At 43.5% G+C, this 21551-nt stretch overlaps 1 protein-coding gene across 1 annotated transcript in view; it reads right to left on the bottom strand.

The window, feature by feature from the left end:
* Positions 1–963: 963 nt before the first annotated feature.
* fer1l4 (fer-1 like family member 4) overlaps positions 964–21551 on the bottom strand; it is a 25714-nt gene continuing 5126 nt past the window's right edge. Inside the window, exons 6-49 of the mRNA XM_056390927.1 lie at positions 21405–21449; positions 20877–21044; positions 20691–20751; positions 20001–20132; positions 19826–19888; positions 19625–19709; positions 19376–19544; positions 19113–19293; positions 18833–19019; positions 18119–18198; positions 17522–17647; positions 17329–17395; positions 16821–16924; positions 16363–16471; positions 15808–16015; positions 15005–15137; positions 14777–14877; positions 14563–14650; positions 14353–14469; positions 14083–14235; positions 13798–13993; positions 13482–13606; positions 12908–13042; positions 12608–12781; positions 12213–12323; positions 11932–12093; positions 11664–11838; positions 11120–11232; positions 10874–10990; positions 10527–10566; positions 9680–9780; positions 9032–9166; positions 8829–8948; positions 8392–8519; positions 8131–8301; positions 7781–7935; positions 7331–7512; positions 7133–7218; positions 6947–7045; positions 6563–6680; positions 5652–5775; positions 4542–4849; positions 3658–3758; positions 964–3385 (exon numbers count right to left, since the gene is read on the bottom strand). Of these exons, the coding sequence (XP_056246902.1) occupies positions 3205–3385; positions 3658–3758; positions 4542–4849; positions 5652–5775; positions 6563–6680; positions 6947–7045; positions 7133–7218; positions 7331–7512; positions 7781–7935; positions 8131–8301; positions 8392–8519; positions 8829–8948; positions 9032–9166; positions 9680–9780; positions 10527–10566; positions 10874–10990; positions 11120–11232; positions 11664–11838; positions 11932–12093; positions 12213–12323; positions 12608–12781; positions 12908–13042; positions 13482–13606; positions 13798–13993; positions 14083–14235; positions 14353–14469; positions 14563–14650; positions 14777–14877; positions 15005–15137; positions 15808–16015; positions 16363–16471; positions 16821–16924; positions 17329–17395; positions 17522–17647; positions 18119–18198; positions 18833–19019; positions 19113–19293; positions 19376–19544; positions 19625–19709; positions 19826–19888; positions 20001–20132; positions 20691–20751; positions 20877–21044; positions 21405–21449 (5734 nt within the window). The 3' untranslated portion in view covers positions 964–3204. The remainder of the gene's footprint in view (positions 3386–3657; positions 3759–4541; positions 4850–5651; positions 5776–6562; positions 6681–6946; positions 7046–7132; positions 7219–7330; positions 7513–7780; positions 7936–8130; positions 8302–8391; positions 8520–8828; positions 8949–9031; positions 9167–9679; positions 9781–10526; positions 10567–10873; positions 10991–11119; positions 11233–11663; positions 11839–11931; positions 12094–12212; positions 12324–12607; positions 12782–12907; positions 13043–13481; positions 13607–13797; positions 13994–14082; positions 14236–14352; positions 14470–14562; positions 14651–14776; positions 14878–15004; positions 15138–15807; positions 16016–16362; positions 16472–16820; positions 16925–17328; positions 17396–17521; positions 17648–18118; positions 18199–18832; positions 19020–19112; positions 19294–19375; positions 19545–19624; positions 19710–19825; positions 19889–20000; positions 20133–20690; positions 20752–20876; positions 21045–21404; positions 21450–21551) is intronic.

Raw genomic sequence — 21551 nt, 5'->3', positions numbered from 1 at the left:
CGGGACACACCGGGACAGTCTGACAGAGTCCGGGACTGACAGACCAGTTCCACACAAAAGACTGAAGAAACCAGGCGAAACACAAAGCTAATAATAATAATAATAATAATAATAAATATCAATAACAATAATTGCAATAATTTTAAAGTCCACAATTCAACGGTGAAATAACCCCATCGGCGCTGTTAACACACTGCCACAGTCTCGTTAGGAGGAATGAGCATTAACAGGCTGATAAAAGCGATAATTAAAACCGGATCCGGTGACTCCTCGGTCAGTGTGACTTCACCGCAGCATCAGTCTCTTCTTTCTCCGAACAAAAGGTGATAAAGATCCTGCAGGAAAAAAAAAAAACCTACCAGCGCTGATTCCACAGAAAAATCAGCAAAAAAAAAAATCCCCCCGAGTCATTCAGGTATTCAAACTAACGAGTCTCTCTCCGGAGGAGCGTCTTCATTCAGAGAAATCCCACAAACCCGCCCGGGTCTCCCGTGTGTGAACCGGCTGACAAAGAGCGGTGACGCTGAGATGAGAACCGGACTCCCGCACACCGGGACCGGGTTCAGATGAGAGGATAAAACCGGCCTCTGCTCCCCGGTTCAGTATCGGCTTCATGTCTTTTGCACCATCAACTGATTTTTTCTGCTTTTCCTTCTTTATTCAAACCGCATGGAGAGGCGCGTTCACGGTGCACGGCGGCTGAGCCCACTGCCGCGGCGGCGCGCACTGCTGACTGAGCACAGAGGTACACTGGGTAGACTGGGAAACACAGCATCCCTCAAATAATTTAACATGCTACACCAGTATCTGTTAAATCAGTGTCAAACTGAGTGAAAACTTAAACTAGGTTTCAACTCAATTTTTAACGTAATTTTTTCAAGGCAACATGTTTTAATTTTTTGTAAATTTCTTTTACAAAAAAAGAAAGATAAAACAAGAAATGCTTTGGAACAGAAACCACCATAATCTGAAAATCAATATTATTTATTCATTTATTTTAATTATAGACACTAGTTTTTCAATGAAAGGAAATATTAATTCAGTTTCTAATTTTTGATTCTATGCTTATGGCTCTATGAGGCTGCGTTAGGACACAGTGGTGCTTTGAGCTAAATGCTAACATGCTGAAGTTCAGCAGGTGTAATGTTGACCATATGCAACATCTTTGTTAGCATGCTAACATTTGTGAAATTGAAATTAAACACAAAGTATAGCTGGATGATGGTAATATAATCAACTTTTGGGATATTTAATCATTCAACAAAGTACTGGACACACTGACATTTTTACCTTTTCATGGGGCTCAAAGAAAAGTTAAGGGACCATCAGACTTATCACAGTTCATGAATTAACTTTTGTAGTGAATTTCTGTATACAATCCCTCCACTAGTTGTTTCACTCAAAACCATAAATGTCAACCTCATGGTGGCAGTCAAGGAAAAATCAGAGGATCCCCTACAATAGGATTCATCACCTGTGAACCATTAAGGTTTGTACAAAATTTAATGGCGATCCATTGAGCAGTTGTTGAGATATTTCAGTCTGGACCAAAGTGCTGGACCGACTGACAGACCGGTATTGTCATCCTGGAGTCAGACCGCTAACGTGGCACAAACTGAACTGTAAACTGGTCGTCAGACATCACTTCCCTTCAAGTCTCTGACACAACGATTCAAAACTTGTCTCAACATGATCCAACATCATCAGAGTCCCAGAGGAAACAATCAGAGCGAGCGTAAACAAACCATTCTGACTTCCTGTTGTTCAAACAGAACACGAGGACGAAGTGACAGTGAGTCCAAGGCCTGACTTTTATTCCACTCCCCTCATCTTTGTAAGTCAAACTGTGTTTTTCTCATGATCATATTCAAGTATCTCATTATGAAAAAACATTAAGTAGTTTTTGTGATCCAGACAGAGTCAGCTCCAGTTAACGAGGTTTCTGTTTCTGCCTGATGAAGCTGATTGATACGCTCCAGTCCACAGACGGATATCTCAACATCTACGAGACAGGTCATCATGAAATTTCTGCATCTCGTTCCTGCTCTCCAGAGGACGATCCCTTCAGATTTTTAATGACCCCAGTGACTTTTTCTCCAGCCCCACCCTCAGGAAAAACTTTACATTTTTAGAACAGATAAACCATCAGGATGTTTGTTCATACGGTGAATGAACGCAGCAGCCTGTAGGCGATGCTAACAGTAATTTAATTTCAAACTTTACCTGAGGAGCATTTTGAAACCAAAGTATTAAATCTCTAGAAAACTTTTTGTGTTTGCTTTTTCAAATGTGCAGTTGTGCAAGTTTAAGGACATCCCACATGGATTTCACTAACAACCTAATCTAAATGGAAGTTCATCCATTGTATTTTGGTTAAATTCACCCAAAATATTGTAAAAAATAATATATAATATTAATTTGTTATTAATTTGTAATTTGGGGAATGATGCACTTTAGTCCTTCAGTTTTTTTCTGTTTAAATAATGATTGAACTGCGTGTTTTGGGTTTGTCTGTTGACTCCCTGCAGACAGACCGACAGAATCACAGCTTCTGATTGATATTAATATTGATTTATATACTTAGAAATAGCGGCAACATTCAGATCGATTATTCTAAAAACTGGTCTTAATGAGAATATCAACTTCAGTTATGAGTCAGTACAAAATTAAACAAAAAATGTATATACTTATTTATTTCACTGACTTATTTGTTTTCAAAATAAAAAATTGTGACCATCTAATGTATCTAATCAACAAAATTAGACTTGTATACAATACAGTTATGTTTTAGTTTAGGAAAGGTGCTGATTTATCACATCACATATGTGCTGTAAGTTCGTCCAGTGCTACTATACAATACAGTTTTACAGTTAAATTACATTATATATATATATATATATATATTAAGCCTGAAGTAATAAGTGTCCAGTAATTTCCTCTGGTGACGGATGAATCCAACAGTAAAACAGATCCTTGATTATTCCTCCCATCACCCAGGTTGTGTTTACATCAACAAGGATGCTGGGTAATGTAGTGCAGTCCATGTTAAATATAAAGAATCATGAGCTTTACTGATTGAGTTCTGCAGAAATCGAGCTGAGGAGTAAATATGATGTCAGTTATTCGTAAACTGCATCAGTTCAGGATCAGAGACCTGAGACAGTCCGGGACATCCGGCAGGAAGCGATGAAGACTCAGATTTCTTCATCCTTTGATGATGAGGGAAGAGATCTGCTGCGGCAGCGTGTACAAAATGAGGGCGAGGAAGAGCGCGAGGATAGCGAGGATGACAAAAGCGATGATGTACTTCTTGAACTTCTTCCAGATGAGGAAGATGAAGGTCTTCATTGGGTTGATGAACCAGGTGAAGTTGGTGGTGGGACGACTGGAGGGACGACAGGAGACTGTTTACACCTTTTTACACCTGGACTAGGTTTTATGTTCGGTCACACCCACATTTAACACTAATACATTTCACAGTGAAAAAAAGATCTTTGAATGTCCCGTGTGAACAGAAGGAATAATTACAGCAAGAATAAACAGTTTCAGTGTCCATATGAAGACCGGACTATTGTTTTAACCTGTGAACCTGTACTTTAACAGTGTGTGTGTGTGTGTGTGTGTGTGTGTGTGTGTGTGTGTGTGTGTGTGTCATACTTTGGTTTGTCCAGAGGCTCCGGCTCCTTGCGGGCCCGTCCCACAGGGTTGGCCTCCGCCTGCTCCAATGTCACCAGCTGAAGCTCAACCTCCACCTTCCCCTTCACACACACATACACACACACACACAAACACACACACACACACACACACACACACACACAACACACACACACACAACACACACACACACAACACACACACACACACCACACACACACACACACACACACACACACACACACACAGTTTCAGTGTCACTGAGGTATTTAAACTGGAGTTTAAATTAGAATTAATATTTACATTTAGATGAACTTTAGTCGTGTAACACTGAGGAGGGTGAAATTACTTGTACTTACTGTCTCACATGGTAAATTCAGTATAATGTACATTTCCACAGCACTAAGTCACATCATCCTCAACACTACTCAATAGTGATATTGCTCTTTTGTGATAGCTCTTAAGCTACTGTAACTTAAACTTGACATTTCCTGTGCAAATATTTCATATTAAAAGCCTAACAGGAAAGGGGGGATCATACAGTTTTAGCTGCTGGAAGTTTCTTGTACTTTAAAATATAACAAGGGCATCTATACTCTGTAAATCCAAAAGATATCTGCCTATTTTTAAATTCAAAATGGCTCCAATTTCCTCTTCTCATTCCACCCAGATTCAAGCACAGAAACCATAAATTAGTAAAATACAATTTGCATATCTACAAACCAGAGTGCAGACACAGCGGTCGTGTAAATTACACATAAATCCTTTTATATTGTTAAAACAATGTCTAAACGTCAGATTGAGGTCTCAGACCAATGTTGACTAAACATGTAGTTACTGTGTTTTATCAGCTTTAGAGTTCATTAGTTTTCTCTTTCTTTTACCATTAACAGGAACGTGTTGCCGCTGCTGTCGGTGTACTGGATGTCCTCCTGTCTCAACTTGCTCCTCTTGTCTTTGCTCTTCTTCTTCTTCTTCTTGCCTCCCTTCTTCTTGGCCGCCTCCTTCTCCTTCTCCTCCTTCTCGAAGTCCTCGGCCGTCTTCAGGCGGGTCAGCGGCCACCAGCCCTTCATCTTCTTGGCGCGAAAGATGGAGAATCGGGGGCCGGCCCGATCCTTCGCCATGTCAATTGTGCACTTACTGGACGACTTCGCTGCTCGCACCATGTCGCTGAGACGCAGCTCTATGGAGCCTGGGAGAGGAGGCACGAAGGAATGATGAGGAGGAGGAGAATGATAGTCTAAAGAGTATTTGCTTATTTGAGTATTGCTTGTGGTGAAGCTGTTATATCCCCTGAATCTTAAATAAAAAGGCTGCATGAGAAAAACTCAGGTCGCACATTAAACATTAAAGCATCTGTTAAATATTCAATTTAAAGCCTCAATTCACCCAATTTAAACAAATATCTATGTTTTATTTGTCCATGTTTGGAAAGAAATTTAGTTTGTTCTGCTCACTATGTTTGAAAAATGAAATGCAAACATTCACTCTCTCAAAAATCAGAATATAGAAAGTTAAAGTAAAATTGTAGACAGTGACATTTGTGGATTATAATGTAAACTCTTAAATAAAGAGATGGTTAATACTACCCCAGACTCATTCAGTAATCAATTTAATTCCACTCGACTCTGTTGTTTTTGTGATGTTATTGAGCTACTTTTAGTGAAACACAAATCTGCAGATGTTGCAGATTAAAAGCTTGTCAGGAACAGAAGGCGTTACATGCTTAAAAACTGCTTTTAATTTGAAAGTATGTAGGAAGTGTTGTGTTCACTGACTGCAGTTTAGTACTGAAAACAAACCAAAAAAAACAGCAAAGCAGAAGTGCTGTAAAAATTATTAATACATGAATTATATTGAATTTATCAAGACAAAAGGTAAGTGTGGAGGAAGTCTCAAGTGTTATACATATATATATATATATATATATATTATATATATATATATGTATATATATATATATGTACACAGACTGTCCAGTCTGTCTGTCTCACCCAGGAAGTCGTTGGCAGCGATGCGGTCGTAGTCCCAGACCTGCAGCGTCAGAACAGCCGGCTGTCGAAACTCTGACTCCTCCAGAGAGAAGATGGACTCCTTCTTCTTATAAACCACCTCTTTCTACAGGACGAGAGGAGGATTTACTGCGTTTCCACTACCACTAACTGTTTCAGTAAAATTCTGCTAAAAATCTGTCTCACTGTGGCTGCAGCGTTAATTACAGCCACGATATGAGCAGACACACACTTAGAGCCTAGAACCAGTGGTGGAGATAAAAAATGTAATGTCATTAAGATCTGGGTTCGTCCTCTGGGGAACAGGGATGGGATCAGGATTAAATGTTGATATTTGTTGTATACCCTGGTAATGTGATCCTGGTGGTGACACAACTGGCCAATTAACTGATTAGCTGAACGAAAAAAAAACAATAATATTAATAATAATCATTAAAAACAATTTTGACAATTTTGTTAAAAAAATTATTTGTTGTTTTTCTTGATTTTATATCTTTATAAACTGGATATCTTTGGGTTTTGGGACCTTGGGACCCAATTAAATCATAAAAACAATGGACAGATTAATTGAGAAGAAAAATAATGATTAGTTGTAGCTTTAAAGTTACTAGAGTGAAGGTCAATAGATCTTCAAGGAATCAGGAAGTGTTGACCATCAGCAGGTCCAGGTGTCACCAGGTGTGTGTGTGTGTGTGTGTGTGTGTGTGTGTGTGTGTGTGTGTGTGTGTACTTGTATGTATGTATCTTTGTGAGGACCAGTTTGAGTTTTAGACCTTGGGACATGTTTGAGGGTTCAGACTTGGTTGTAGGGATGAGGTTAGCTTTAGGTTTCGGGTTAGGGTAAGTCAGTGTAGTGACCTCTGGGGTGATGGAAACACACAGTGTGTTTTTACCTCAGTGGGAAGGTAGTCGAAGCGGAACACAAATCTCCAGTTGAAGTTTCCCTCTCCTGTCAGAGAGTTGAAGTGGACGTCGGTCTCCTGTTTGTCTCCTTCCAGTCCCTTTATCCATCTGCACAGAGAACACAACAGATCACTGAGCCAATCAAAGAAATGCCTACAACTGTTTACTTAGCCCCGACCCGCAGCCCTCCAAACTCTTCAGAGTACCTCCCTTAACACAACTTTATTTTCAGCAGATTTTAATCTTTTTTTGACTCCTGAGGAGGTAGAACTCTCAGGTAATTATTTTCTTCTTCTTCTTCTTTCTCTGTTCATATTACGTTAATCATCTTACAACATTTCTGATTCATGAAACTCAAGTGTGTGTGAACTAACCCTTTAACATAGATGTCGGAGGACGGGTCACCGGTGAACGGGTTGACATCGTCCAGAAACACGTCATCCGTGTTCCAGATGATGACACGCAGCTCGTACCTGTCGCCATGGAAACAAAGACACAGGTTACATATTGTAACTCTTTCTCTTTTCCTTTCCATTGAACTCACCTGTGTGTTGACTTACTGTTCAGGTTGCCGGGGCTTGATGTCAACAGGGGGCGGGGCCGGGACATCATTAGGAAACATGTCCACCCACATATGAAGGTAACCCTGCAAGACGCACATACACAAACTGCTGATTATAGTTAGTGATAAAACTATCGTTATGTTGTTGTTGCTGTTGATTGAACTGTACTGTTGTTGTTTGTGTTGCGGTTCATACCTGTGGCATTCCAGGTTTGTCCTGGTTCATCAGGGACCGGATCTCCACGTGCTCTGGGACCAGAGGAAGGGCTCCAGGGAGGAACTCGTTCATCTCCGCCCAGCGCTGCAGCACGCTCAGGGCTGCATGCTCCTCCATCTCTGCCTCCTCCTCTGGAGACCGCTGGTTCTTCTTCAGCAGACCTGAAAGCAACAACAACAACAACAACAACAACAATAACAGTCCTGTTAGAGCTTTTAATACTGCGGTCAGTCTTATTACAACTGGTACAACTGGTAGAGCAGGAGGATTTACCAGTAGCAGCAACAGAGCCCAGAAGCTGTTGTGGTACATGATATATTCTGTATGTGTGTTCACAGACGAACAGTTATAGACTCTTCACCTCCACTGTGTTGTCGTGGATGTCTCTCTACCTGTCTGTCCCTCCACCTGTCTGTCTGTCTGTCCTACCTTCAGGCACTGCTTCTGGTGGGATTTTGAAGATCTTGTTGAGCACTTTGACCTCAGATGTTCTGTACTCTGGGGATGGGATGCCGTTCTTCCTGCAGAGCTCAGCCAAGATGGCGGATGGCTTCTTCGCATCACGCCACATGTTGTAACCGTCACTACAGAGAGAGAGAGAGAGACAGGTAGAGGGACAGACAGGTAGACATTAAAAGCAACAGGTACTCTACTGACGAAATACATAACATACATAGTTAATGTACTGATACTCATATACGGTCTCCCGCTCTTAGTGCAGCCTTTAGCCGGGTTGTGTAATGTGTCATTGATTAACGTGATGTAGTTCTAGTACTAACGTGTCATAGTAAAGAGCCAGGCCACAGCAGGCTCTGTGGCGGCTGTAGAACCGGTTCTCCAGGTCGACCCGCGTCTCGCCAATGACGTCGTCAGACCCCACAAGATCGTGGTCCAACACCATGATAACCACATCTGTCTCCAGCGGGAAAGACACCGTGAGTTCAAACACCCTGAAAGACAAAGTCAGACATACAGACGGTCAGACAGTCAGGCAGTCAGAGACAGTTGGACAGGTACAGGTAGTACAGACAGGTACTGACTCTCCGAACGTGGGGTTGAGCTGTTTGGGGATGTATCGATCTTTGGTGTCTAGACTCTGCTCTCCGACTCGGACCACCAGGTATGGGTCGGCTTTACCATTCGGGTCTGTGGGAGCCAGACCGGTGGCCTGGACACAAACAGAGTCAGTAGAAGACAAAGTAGAACTCACAGTAGGATTCACTGTACCACCTGGGTTTAAACAAACATACTGCAGCTGGAGGCGGGAAGTTGTCAAAGGAAGAATGTGAAGTTGGTAATTTCTTGCATGAAAAGGGCTTCGTTGCCAACAACTCTCAAATCTCAGATGTCTGAGCATCATTGAAAGTCTTGAATGCAACAACAGCGTAAAGTCAGTATAAAGAAGATTTTCTAATATGTTGGACTGCTCGAGTCAGTAAGTCAAAGACAGGCTGTGGATGGACAGTGAGACAGGTACCTTGATGATGTAGACTCGCACTAAAACTTTGATCGGTGAATTTTTGGGGATTCCATTTATGATCTGACACTTGGTGTCTTCCTCACTTCCTGAATCAATCGGATAAACCAGGAAGGAGCCCTGAGGAGAAAGAGTATACAGTTAAGACCTCTTCTCAGAGTTACAGACAGCCAGACAGATGAACAGCTCTCCATCCACAGTACCTTGTACTTTCCCATAAACCTCTCCTCTTCATCATCATCCTCGTCCTCAGCACTCGCCCTGCCTTTGTACAGTGGGAAGATCTGCAGCCAGTCCTGAAACTGACTGAACTCTGACTCCAGATCACCTCCATACAGCTGAGCACACATACAAACACACACACAGGTAGAAATTAAAACATCTACAGTTACTACAAATCTGTTCTGACTTCACTTCCCTGTCTACCAGCATCATGATCCAGTCTCTTATGTTTCTGTCTTAAACTGAAGGTCTTTATTGGCCCAGCTGGGTTCCTGGTATCCAAGGCCTGAGACCAGTGTAGGCCTGGATCTAAACTATATGCAGACTGTTCAGGTCTGGTAGGATCCCCCTGTGGATTCAAGTGGACCAAGTCCACCACTTTTTGGATAGGGCCTTATTATGCTTGGGTCTGACTGGGCTAAGGTCTCTTTCATAAAAATAATAAATACATTTGGGCATGTTGGGTTTGTGTAGCCAACATGTGCCTGAAAATGGTGGATTGCCACCTGCAGGTCGGGCCGAGTTGCTGCCCTGACTACCAGAGACACATCTGCATTCACATCTGCAGAGCTGATTAAGCTTGGACTGTGAGACTGCACTGTAAACTGTCTATCACAGTGATCTCACACCTTTAGTGTGGCAATCTTCTTGCGCTTGGGAGGCTCAATCTCCACCACCACAACTTCTTCCTCCTCCTCTTCGATGTTTGCCATGGTCAGATTTGCTCCATCTGAGCAAAAAAAAAAGAAAACTTTATCAACACTAACAAACAAAACCTTATTTTATTACCATTGTTTTTCATTCATTTTCTTGTGCTGATATGTCATTTTGTAGTATTCTTATCTTATTGTTCATATTCATTTATTCTTTGGATTGTCACGGTATGTTCTCCTGTTGTTGATTCACACACAAAGCCCTGACTAAACTAAACCCCAACGAACAACTATGGGATGAACCGGAATCCCAAGTGCCAAGCTTTATCGCCCAACATCAGTGATGGACCTCACTAATGTTCCTTCAGCCTGGGGCCAGAATCAAACGGGAATCCTTCCGAGGAGAGTGGAGGCCGTTAGAGCATCAAATTAATGCTCAAATTGATAATTAAATCTTTGTGTAATCACATGTTCAACCACAACACATGGTGTACCTCTTTAATGGAAAACAGATTCTGAAATAAGCTAAATCATCACAGCTGAACCTATGGAAAAACTGTGTTGTCTTTTTATTTGTAGAGAGAAGATGAAGGTTTCCCATTCACTTCAGTGGAGTTTTAGTCCAGCAGCATGTAGTGGACGTTAGAGGAACTGCAGCACAACACACTACAGCTCTAATTGCAACACAAGGTGCTGATTGGAAATATCAGCTGTATGTGTTGCTGCTCTTTGCTGTTTAAATTTTTTTTTTCTTTTTTTAATATATAGACAATTATAGGAAAATACACATAATTATGTCTGAAATAATAGAGTTGAACTGTACCTGTCTCTGCTTGTTCCTCCATCTCCTCCTCCTCAGCAGCCTGCACACAATCAACACATCACACACACTGAGTAAAGACCTGATTAATTACTGTAATTATTTTCCTCTCCCTGTAAAGAAACTCCATTTTAATGTGTAGTCTGTTGTTGAACTTTCTAGAGTGATATTCCTTTTTGTTGATTCTCCTGCGATGATCTGTCTAATTCTGGAAACAATCTCGTATTTGATAACCTCTGTGAGAAACTGATGTCTGATGGCTCTTTAATTCATTATTTAAAGGCGTACTACGGCACTTCAGCATTGTAGGGAGGCAGATTAAAGGATAATGGACAAAAATTGAGTGTCACCTGTCTCTCCAGCTCCTCCAGGGAAGTGTAGTATTTGGACCACCAGTCCAACTCCTCCATCTCTGGCGGCTCCTCCTCCAGCTCCTCCCCATTCTTCCTCAGCTTCTTCAGAGGAGCCTGAGGGGGCAGGACAAGCATCAGCATCAACACATTCTTTAATCTTTAAATCTGGTTGAAATTTGTCTGAACAGTTTTGGTTTTGTGTTTTTAACAGAAGAAGAAAATGGAGGAGATTAACATGCGTACATTAACCAGCTTGATGGGGTTGATGGGAATCTTTGACTGTTTGATTGACAGGCCGCTGAGTCCGATATCCTTCACTGACATCAGCGTGTTGATCTTCATCGCATTGTGCTTCACTGGAGAAACACACAAAGAAATTTAGTCCATAAAAACTGAGATTGATCTTTGTAAAACTCATTGGATGAGTTTAGAGATTTTAATCAATAATATTTAAATTTTAGATCAATTCAGCCCAAGAAAATGTTAACACAAAGATACACAAGCCGCTAACACTAGCATGCCTGACGAAGTAGAACAGTAGCAAGGCAGAGCGGTAATTCGAAGGCAAGTTAGCATTTCATTGCTAGCTAAATTGTCTACCCTGCCTGAAAAGAACTCAAGGACCCACTGTCTCAAATATCACTAATAATTTTGATGATGAATCTGTCAATATTATCATTGTAATGAACGGTCAATGAAACAAAAATCTGTAAACATTTATAGTTCTAGTGAAAAAAAAGTATTCAAAACAAATTATTACCTCCATCACTTCTTTGCTAGCTCTTACCTTTTGGTTTAGGCTCCTCCTCTTCCTCTTCAGGCTCCGCCCCCAGCTCGGGTGGGGCGTAGTCCATGAGGCTCTGGACCACGTGTGACCCGACCAGAGCGAGCCGGCCGAAGGCTCGTTGCTCCACCACAAACAGTGTCAGAGGAGGGTGGAGGTAGGCTTGCTCCGGCAGCTCCTGATTGGACCAGACAGGAAAACAGGACGTTAGCTGTGTCCCTGTTCTGTACGCATGCATTTACAGTATCCATCACTACTGACAGAAACTGACCACGTCGATGTAGCGGACCAGCTCTTTGAAGTTGGGGTGAGTCTTGTAGCTCACAATCTCTTCAGACTCCAGTTGTCGTCCTGCACATTCAACCCTCATCATGGGGCGCTCAACCTCAAACAGCTGCACCCTCTTCAGCTCCCGCAGACCCCAGAACAGCACCTGAGCACACACACAGAAACACTCAAGCAGCAGCCTGTAAATCTGGTGTCACATAAACACAAAAATGTCTGTGTGTGTGTTTGTATGTGTGTGTGTGAGTGTGTGTGTGTGTGTGAGACCTCGATCCTGAAGGTCCTCAGAACAGGTCGGACTCCATCTGGGATGATGTAACACCTCTGCTCCTCCATGTAGCTCAGCTCCTGAGGGTCCAGACTGCTGGGGAGGCACGGCTGCGGGGACAAGATGATATTTTAATTCACTCTGTAGAATTAATTCATGCTTATTTTGTTTTTGTTACAGGACAGTTACAGTTTATAGCAACTAGTTTTATCCATCATTTCAGTCAGTAAAGTGATATCATTTGAAATGTTGATCATTGCACAGGAAAACTGTATTGGACAGGTGAAGTAATCATTTCACCATCTGCCTTTGTTTTCTGTTCCAAATAAGTTTGTATGTTCGTCACATTACATTTCATAAACTTCATAAACAATTTTTGATTGATTGGTGTCACCTCTCCAAACCCAGAGTAGTCCAGCTCAATGAGCTCGAAGGCAGCCAACAGCTCGCCGGCGGGGGCCCTGCCCATGCTGATGTCATAGAAATGGAGGCGGGGCTTCTGGTACAACTGCTCCACAGTTTTAAACTCCGGCTCAGCAAACGCCCGACCCAGAGGCTTCGGACTACCCTGCACACACACATACATACACACACACACACACACACACACACACACTGACCTTATTTCCTGAATAAATGGGTAATGATAATAAAAATAATGATAGCATAAGAAGAAGAAGAACATCAGTGTTACCATTGAGTCGTAGTCAAATATGCTGATGATGATGAGGGGCGGGTCTCGTTGGAGCTCCTCCCTCGTTCCCTCCAGCAGGACTCTGTCGAACAGCAAACACTCACACCAGGCTGGAGAGAGTGTGTCAGACAACACCTGAACACACAAACACACACAAACATGGAAAATAAAATGTGTGCATTAAGGGGCACTCCATCACTTTCACACATCAAGCTCAGTTTACTGGTCATAGTAAAACATTTGCATTGTTGCATTGTGTTTTTAGAACTTGACACTCTGCTGCACAGACTATTTTTTGTTAGATTAAAAACAAGCTTAATTTAATTTTAAAGGAGACAAATATTCATTTTGTGAAATAATACTAAACACTGGACACTATCAAAAATAAATGTAAAGTTATATCTAAAAAGTGAATATCTCATGTTGAGCAATCATAGTTGTCTTACACTGAAAGAATGAATGGCTCTATTGACTTCTTGCAGCGGGTCGATGCATGCGAATATGAATTTGAAATCAACGTGCCTATGTAATGACAACAACTGAATCTTTTAACCAATGGGGCAATTGTACCTACCCTGGTGACCTGGCACTGGGTAGAGAAAAGGACCTTGGCGAAGGGATCTGAGAGGCCATTGTCATCTGCTGCCATCAGGCCACGCCCCTGGTACAGGTGACATCGTAGCTGGAAGTATCTGCTGTCTGCGGAGAGAGCAAAATCTACTTTCATCTGACCAAGACAGATAGTTTGCAGATGAGTTCAGCTAAAGCTTCATGGTCGACGAGTCAAAATTAAACTTATCATGGGGCTTTTATTTTGAAGTAGAGTTTTTTCTAACAACAGACAAGAAGTCCTGAGCAAACATCCTGCTGGAGGAGGTCAGCTGACTCACCCTGGCAGGACAGACTAACAGGAAGCTTCCTCTGCCCTGCAGGGACCAGCCTCCTCTGCTCCTCCTCCTCCTCCTCATTGACTGCCAGGAAGTCCTCCGGCAAGCAGTTGGTGGCCTCTTTACTGTACTTGGCCAGACCGAGCCACAGATACACCTCCAGTTTCGCAAAGATCTCACTTGCTGAACCTCCTGGAGACTGGGACGACAGAGAGAAAGACGCACCACTGAAGGTCATGGATGATTTTAGAGAATGAACAGCAAACAGCAAGTGTCATTGACGATCACCTTCATGTAGAGGGTGGTGACTTTGCCACAGTCCCGTCCCCTCTGCTCCTCCACCAATGAAAACAGGATGGAGTGGGCGGGGATCCTGACGTAAGCCAAACGCTTGCTTCCACTCAGTAGCCATAGAAACGCATCCGGGATGGTAGTCTGGGGCTGGAGAGAGCGTGGTGCGTGAGGGGAGGAGTGTCAGATCGCAGATAAATTGTACATACTGCAAACTCTGATATCTTTGTGTTGAGCTATGATGATGATCTCTCTATGACCTCTGACCTCTTTTGCCAGTAGGCGGAGTTTCTTCAAGAGTTTCCTGCTATCCATCAGCCGCTGTTTGGCCGTCCGCCTAGTGATCCTGCGCCTGGCCCTCACTGCCTGTCTGGCCAGCAGGACCTGGAGACGGTCAGACATTCAGTCACACAGGCAACAGCTGGGCAGGTACACAGTGACAGGTGGAGAGAGAGAGACAGGTGAGAACAGACTCACCAAATTCTTCTTGATGAACTCCTTCCTGCATTTGTCCAGGTTGTTGGGACGAGACTGAGACCTCCTGTCTGAGAAAACACTGAACTGTCTGCAGAGAGACAGACAGAGAGACAGGTAAAGGAGGGCAGACAGCAGGACAGACAAGGAGATGGTTATGGGTACAAAACAAATCAAACTAAATCTATTCTGCTCAAAGTTTCAAGAGGAAACTGACTTGCAGGAGGCCACCACCTCCAGCAGCGCCTCCACCAAACGCTCCTTCCCGTTACTCCTCGGCCTCCTCAGGAGACGTTCTACCTCATCGAGACCAATCTCCTAAACAGGGCGTGGACAGCAGAGGAGACAAGACATGTGCACAGTTTGCAGGCATTACCAGATACACACCATGTCGTTCTTCTTCATGTGTTAATTAAACAGAACTGAAAGGTCACTTGACACTCACCAGCCTGTCGGCCATCTTGCTGAGCCAGTTTGCCTGATAGAAACGAAAGCTGTGATCTTCGAACTGAGTCCAGACAAACAGACAAGGCTTCTGTTTCATGGAGGGGGGCTGGAGGGGAAGACACTGGAACGACCTGAGTGATCGACGGACAAGTAAAAAGACACAGAGAGACAAAGTCAGAGGGACAGACAGGAAGTGGGCAGTGTCTGTGCAGAAGTACCTGTAGGTGCAGTAGTTACCCCTCCAAGAATCATATCATGGTAAATGGTAGCAAGCCACCATTCAAAGCATTGACCTAACCATCAGGGGCAATTGAGGTTCAGTGTCTTGCTCAAGGACACTTTGACAAGTCGACGTGCAGGGATGGAACTGTGATGAAACCGCGACAGAAGCAAAAGCTCAGGTATGGGAGAAGTTCAGGAAGGAAATGGAGAAGGACTTTCAGGAGGGGGAGGCAGGAATTAACACTTGTGGGGAGGACTGCTGACCTTGACTGAATCCTTACTGACATGCCATCTTTGGAGGAGGCAGGCATACGTCCTGATTGGCTCGCTGAAGGAGACACGGCGCCAGTTGAGGGGCCAAGCTAAGAGCATTTCAAGAACATCTATGAATGAAGTTTGTCCTTGTCCGGATTAGGGGAAACTGTGGCCCCCTCATGGAGCCTGGCCACCAGAGGGACTATATCCAGTCTGGAGGAGGTGGCTGGAGAGGAGGATGTCTAGGCTACTTTACTAAGCCTGCTGCCCCTGCACAGATGAGTGGACTGCCAGTTACCTGTGTAGGTGCAGTGGTGCGTTTACCTGTCATACTCAGTGGGCTGGGGTCTCATAACAGCAGACACTGATCTGCTCTCAGGTTCGGGACTCAGCACTTCCTCTCTGTCCAGCTCGTCCTCTGACTCCAGCAGACCCTGCGTCTCTTCATTCAGATCCTCCCTGCTCCTCCTCAGCTCCTCCCGGCTCTGGCTCTTCTTGGATCTCCCAACCCCCACCGCCTTCCCATAATTCCCTGTAAGAGTCAGGACAACTGGTAAAGATCAAGGATTTGATGTTGGGAAAACAAATTGAAAAGAATTTCCCCAGCTTGGTTGGTAACCTGGGAATGTCTTTTGACAACAGTAACACGTTTGTCTTGCTATCAATTTACAGGTTTGGGTTCAATTTCAATGATGTTGTTATTTAAAAGCTTTAGTTACAGCTGCTGCTACAGATATGTCATAACATTTCTGCTTAAAGACAAACTTAACACCAGGGTGAAAAGCAGTGCTTTGCTGCCTTGATAGGTCGAGGTCGGTTAGTAGTAAAGGTGTGTCTGTGGGCGAGTCTCATGTCCAGGGCAGAGAATACACTTTTTACCTATGGAGAGTTCAAACGACAGCGGTCTGGTTCCTACAGACGGGTCTATCATAGTGACTTCAAACAGAGATGCGAACAGCAGAAAATCCTCCCTCTGCCCCAGGAAACCCTGAGGATGATAAACAAGAACAAAAAACCTGAACCCTGCAGCATGTCACTCTGTTTTCTACCTGGAATACCTTCTCATCATCAAGTCCGTTATTGTATATCCATCCTCTTAGCCTGATAACGTGTAGTTTTAAAGGTATGTCTTGTGATTGCTGTGCAGATGATATTGTAAGCCTGAAATCGTTGTCTATTTTATTTCTACCTCCTAAATTCTAATGTAAACCGTATGGCAGATGATTTACGTTGATATACATTGAAAGAAAGACTGGGAGAACTCGAACATACAAAAGAAATCCTTGATACCAAATTTTCACGTGAACAGAAATGGTGTTGGTGGTGAGGGCACTGACCTCAGGGAGTGGGTGGATCTCCTCAATCTCCACGGTAACAGCCTCTGGTACCTCAACTCCCGCCTCCCCAGACTCATCCGCCACTCCACTGGCAGCCACGGATGCTACGACAACAAACAATTGCTGTTTCTGCCCACTGGATTATTTCATTTTGCAGTAGGTAAAGTGGTTAAAATATCAGACATTACTGACATTTGTGTTGGAGCAGAGCAGAGCATCATTTCAATATGTAAAACTTAGCTGTGAGACAATTCATTTTTAAAGAAACTCACACACCTCTGTAGACTACAGTTGGAATAAAACTCGAACATTACGAAATCCTCTTATGTGCTGTCTTACCCTGAGTAAATTAAGCCTGTAAATCAGACACCTTTAGAGTTGCTGGAGGGTGGATTTTTTTCTCTCTTGATGGAGCTAGGCTAGCAGTTTCCCCCTGCTTCCAATCATTGTTCTAAATGAGGCTGAATGCATCCTTAACTAATATCTGTGCCAGACGCTTAGGACCAACCTTCCTTCTTCTCTTTCTTGCTGCTCTTCTTCTTCCTCAGTCCCAGCTTCCCTAGTGCTCCTTTTACCTTTAGAACACACAAATAGGAAGGTCATCGTAAGAGATCATATCAGCGTTGTTAAGGTCACAATACAGACACAATATAGAGTATTTATAAAGCCCAACTGTAATGAAAAAAAATAATTAGAAGTACCTTTCCCATGGCGACTGAGGCTGTATCTGTGGTGACAGCAGAGGGGGAGGCGTAAACCTCCACGCAGAGGGCGAGTAGGATTCGACCACGATAAAAGATTCCTTCACCCAGACCCTGGTTCAAAGCCTGGAGAGGAAAGATAAGTCTGGATTACTCTTTTATAATCCTTCAAATCCCACAAAAACACTTTGCTAATAATAATTTCCTTTCTTGCTATGAGTTAGCTGAGTAGATCGATATGTCTGTACGATAGATATAAGGCCATAGCCAGTAGCTGTTAGCTTAGCTTAGCACAAAGCCTGGAGACAGTGGGAACAACTAGCCTACCTCTGTCCAGAATTAATAACCTATTAAGCTCATTGATAAATATGTTGGATCTTGTTTGTTTAAAACGGAAAGTTATAAAGTCAAGTTGTGGTTTCATGGAGGGTTTTGTTCCAGATTATTTCTTGGTCAGGTGCAGGGACTTCCTGAAGTCTCTGTTGGATGCCTGGCAATAGCAACAACAAGACTTCTTACCTAACTTTCAGCAAGAAAGTGAATAAATGTATTTCCCAAAATCTTCTACTATTGCTTTAAATGTTGAGTGTGGTTTACCTGGTGGACGTCTCCGAGGGTGGAGTTCTGCGGAGAACCGTACAGGTTGACCCAACATGGGCCAAAGGTAGGGTTAAAACCTGCAGACAAAAAACAGACAGATATTTCCCTGTGACTTTAAATTCTCAAATGAAAGCTGATATTCAAATAATGGCCAATTCAGGCAATAAGCCAGTAAGCTAAAAATATAAATTCAGTATAATGTACAGACACATTCCACATTTCCACTCTGATTTCCATTTACTCAGGTTGTTTCTACTTTGCAGTTCTTTTGATTACTGCTGCTGTCAGTTAAACTGTCAACACTTCCTGCAAACATTTTATAATAAAAGTCTACCAGGAAAGTCGGGAAAATCGACTTTGACCCACTGAAAGATTTTTAATTTGAAGTATGTGTGCAGAAAGTGTTTCATTCATAGTAGCTTATAAGCTATTAAAAAACAGCTTTGTAGAAACACCTATATTCAATAAGAGTAAGATTTTTCCATCAACGCCAAATTAAACAGCAACAGATCAGAAAATAGGGACATCTCTTACTAAAATCTGATCAAATATACTTATAAAACAGGGGAAATCAGAAATAAACGCTAGTCTCTAATGTGACACCTCTGCAGGTGAGGACTCATGCTCAGCAGAATACCACTAAAGTAAAAAACGGTTGTATATTGTACACATATTGTACATCACTGAGCATGTGTTAACTGCTGGTCGTACCGTTCCTGGTGGGGTCAGAAATCTGCTGCAGGTCCAGGAAATGTGTTGCCAGGGCAATATCTCCCATCTTGGCGTCATCAAGGATCTGGACTCTGATTCGCTGAGCCAGAGGAGGAAATTGCTCAATAAAGGAGATCTCCTCGTTCCAAACTGGACAGCTGGTGGCGCTGGCGACTGACGTCTCCCCCTGGACACGCGAACACACAAGTAGACCTTTTTAACCATAACGATTCAGGAACTATGGAACCAGAGACAACAGTGTATATGTACGTCTGAGTACCTGTTGTCCTGCAAAGGTCACTTGCACATAGGGGTCAATGAAAACTGTCCGGTCAGTGACCTTTGACATCTTGGCCATCAGACCTGCCTCCATGGTGGGCAGACCCTCGGCCCTGTAGATTCGGACACGGAACCGAGCCCATGGACGCTCTGAGGTCATACCACGAGGAAGCAGCAGGTTCCTGCAAGAATAACAGCATCAGAACCCAGAGCTGCGTGCACCAGTGTAACGTAAGTGGAGGTTTCATTGTTATTATCACTGACTTCTCTATGTCCTCACTGGCTCCAGATGTGGAGGTCGGCGGCAGACTGGGCATGTTCAGAGCGTCTCCCTTCATCAGCACGCTGAGGCTCGCCTTAACATAACCCTTGACCCCTGACCTGGTGTCCGCCGGGTCGGTGAGAGGAGCCCACTTCTGGTAGAAGCGGTGGTCTGGAGACGCAGAGAGGTCAGAGGTCAGTGAGTACTGCAGTATTTTAATCAGAGTGCTGTGATGGGAACAGTGCTGGTACCTGGCTGGTTGTACACAGTGGAAATGTCAATCTTAAAGGTTCCAATGTGGGTCATCAGGAAGGCCAGAGTACGCCTGTGGAACACCTGGGGGGGGGGGGGGTCACATCACAGGTGTTTAATTTGACCACACCCAGGTATGTCACCATGGCAACAGCGATGGAAACAGAAGTGAAAAAACAAAACAAAACAGCGGAACCTACCTTTATCTCTATGACTTTATCAAAGAGGATCTGTGGAGCCTCCTGAAACTCAAACTGGAAGTTCTGCAAAAGGAGAGGAAGTAAACAGCTGTATTTACTCTACTGTAGAGTATTGTACTCTACTGTGCTGTATTCTACTGTGCTGTATTCTAGTGTACTCTCCACTCTCCTGTACCTCATTGTAGAACGGGCAGTTGGTCGATTTCTGCGTCGCTGTGTGTTTTTTCTGATCTCCAACTCTGACGAAAACTGCAGGACTGATGTTCACTCCAACCAGTTTCTGAGCCTCCAGGATGTTCACATTCACCTGCACACACACACACACACACACACACACACACACACACACACACACACACACACACACACACACACACACACACACACACACACACACACACACACACACACACACGTCAGTGATTTAAAAAAGCTAATCTAAGTCTGATATTCACTCTCTGTTAGCTCCACTTTTGGTCCCTACCAACTCCTGAAAGAAATATCTGGCTCTCCAGCTGCTAAATGCTCCACTATGTTCACCAGCTAGTCTCTAACTGAGTCTGATCTGAAATCTTCTGTTTGGTGCTCAGGAGCTGGTGTGCAGTGGGTTGTTTTAGTGTTTCTAGCTGAAAACAGCTGCCTGCTGTGACTGAAAACAACTCAGAGTGGTGAGAATAAATGAACACAGTTAAGTTACGGGCTGGACCGCTGAACAATGAGCTGCAACCCATAAAGCCGAGGGACGCTGCAGATTCAGGTGATAATTCATCATCTGATGCATTTTGATTATGAAAATATCAACTACTACTGTTGGCACTGTAGCATAGACCTGGAACAAAGGTTAAACATGGATGAATGAACTCACCTGGAAGCTCTGGACTTTGGGCGTCCCTGCAACAACACTTCTGGACAACGGCCTGCAACGACTACACACACGAACACACACACACACACACACACACACACATAGACACGCACACATTGTTGACAGCAGATCACTTTTACTGCACCTAGACAAGTTGATAAAACTGAGATAGTCAGGTGACCAGACCTCAGCAGTGGAGTGAAGATTATGTTGGAAGCCTCCATGTCCATCAGGTCTTCATCATAATCATCGTCGTCATCATCATCTTCATCTTCATCCCCAGTCCGGACCAGGCTTCGCCCCAGACGACGAGCCTCTCTCTCCAGCTGATCTGGGCGAGCGACAGTCCTCTCACTGACAGGAGAGAGAGACAGAGAGAGAGAGAGAGAGAGAGAGAGAGAGAGAGAGAGAGATTATGTGTGCCCTGCAGTACAATAGTATGGCATCCTGTGAGGGACTCTGCACAGCTGGGAATGAACTCCTTACAGAATTAGTCTGTAACTCTGATCAGGCCAAAATGCAGTAAAGAAGGAAGAGGTTCTTATCAAACAGATGAAAACAGTGTACCAAATTCTGTGTGTGTGTGGGGTCAGGATCATGATCATGTGTTCACACTCGAGCCTGACTGATACTTGTTTTCACAGATATTTCAGTATCACCGTTGAGTGTCGGTCTAACTAAAAGAACTAACATGTGAGTCATGTCAACTCTCACCTGCTGGGATCATCAAATCCTTCATTCCTGATGACCAGAGCTGATCTGAGGATGAAGGAAGGAAGAGAAACAAAATGAGGAAGGAGGAATGGCGCACTGTACTTAGGTACAATTTTGAGATACTTGTACTTTACCTGAGTATTTTTC

The sequence above is a fragment of the Seriola aureovittata genome, chromosome 2 (genome assembly GCF_021018895.1).
Source record: "Seriola aureovittata isolate HTS-2021-v1 ecotype China chromosome 2, ASM2101889v1, whole genome shotgun sequence".
In the NCBI taxonomy this organism is placed as follows: domain Eukaryota; kingdom Metazoa; phylum Chordata; class Actinopteri; order Carangiformes; family Carangidae; genus Seriola; species Seriola aureovittata.
This window is presented reverse-complemented; position numbering and strand designations above follow the sequence as displayed.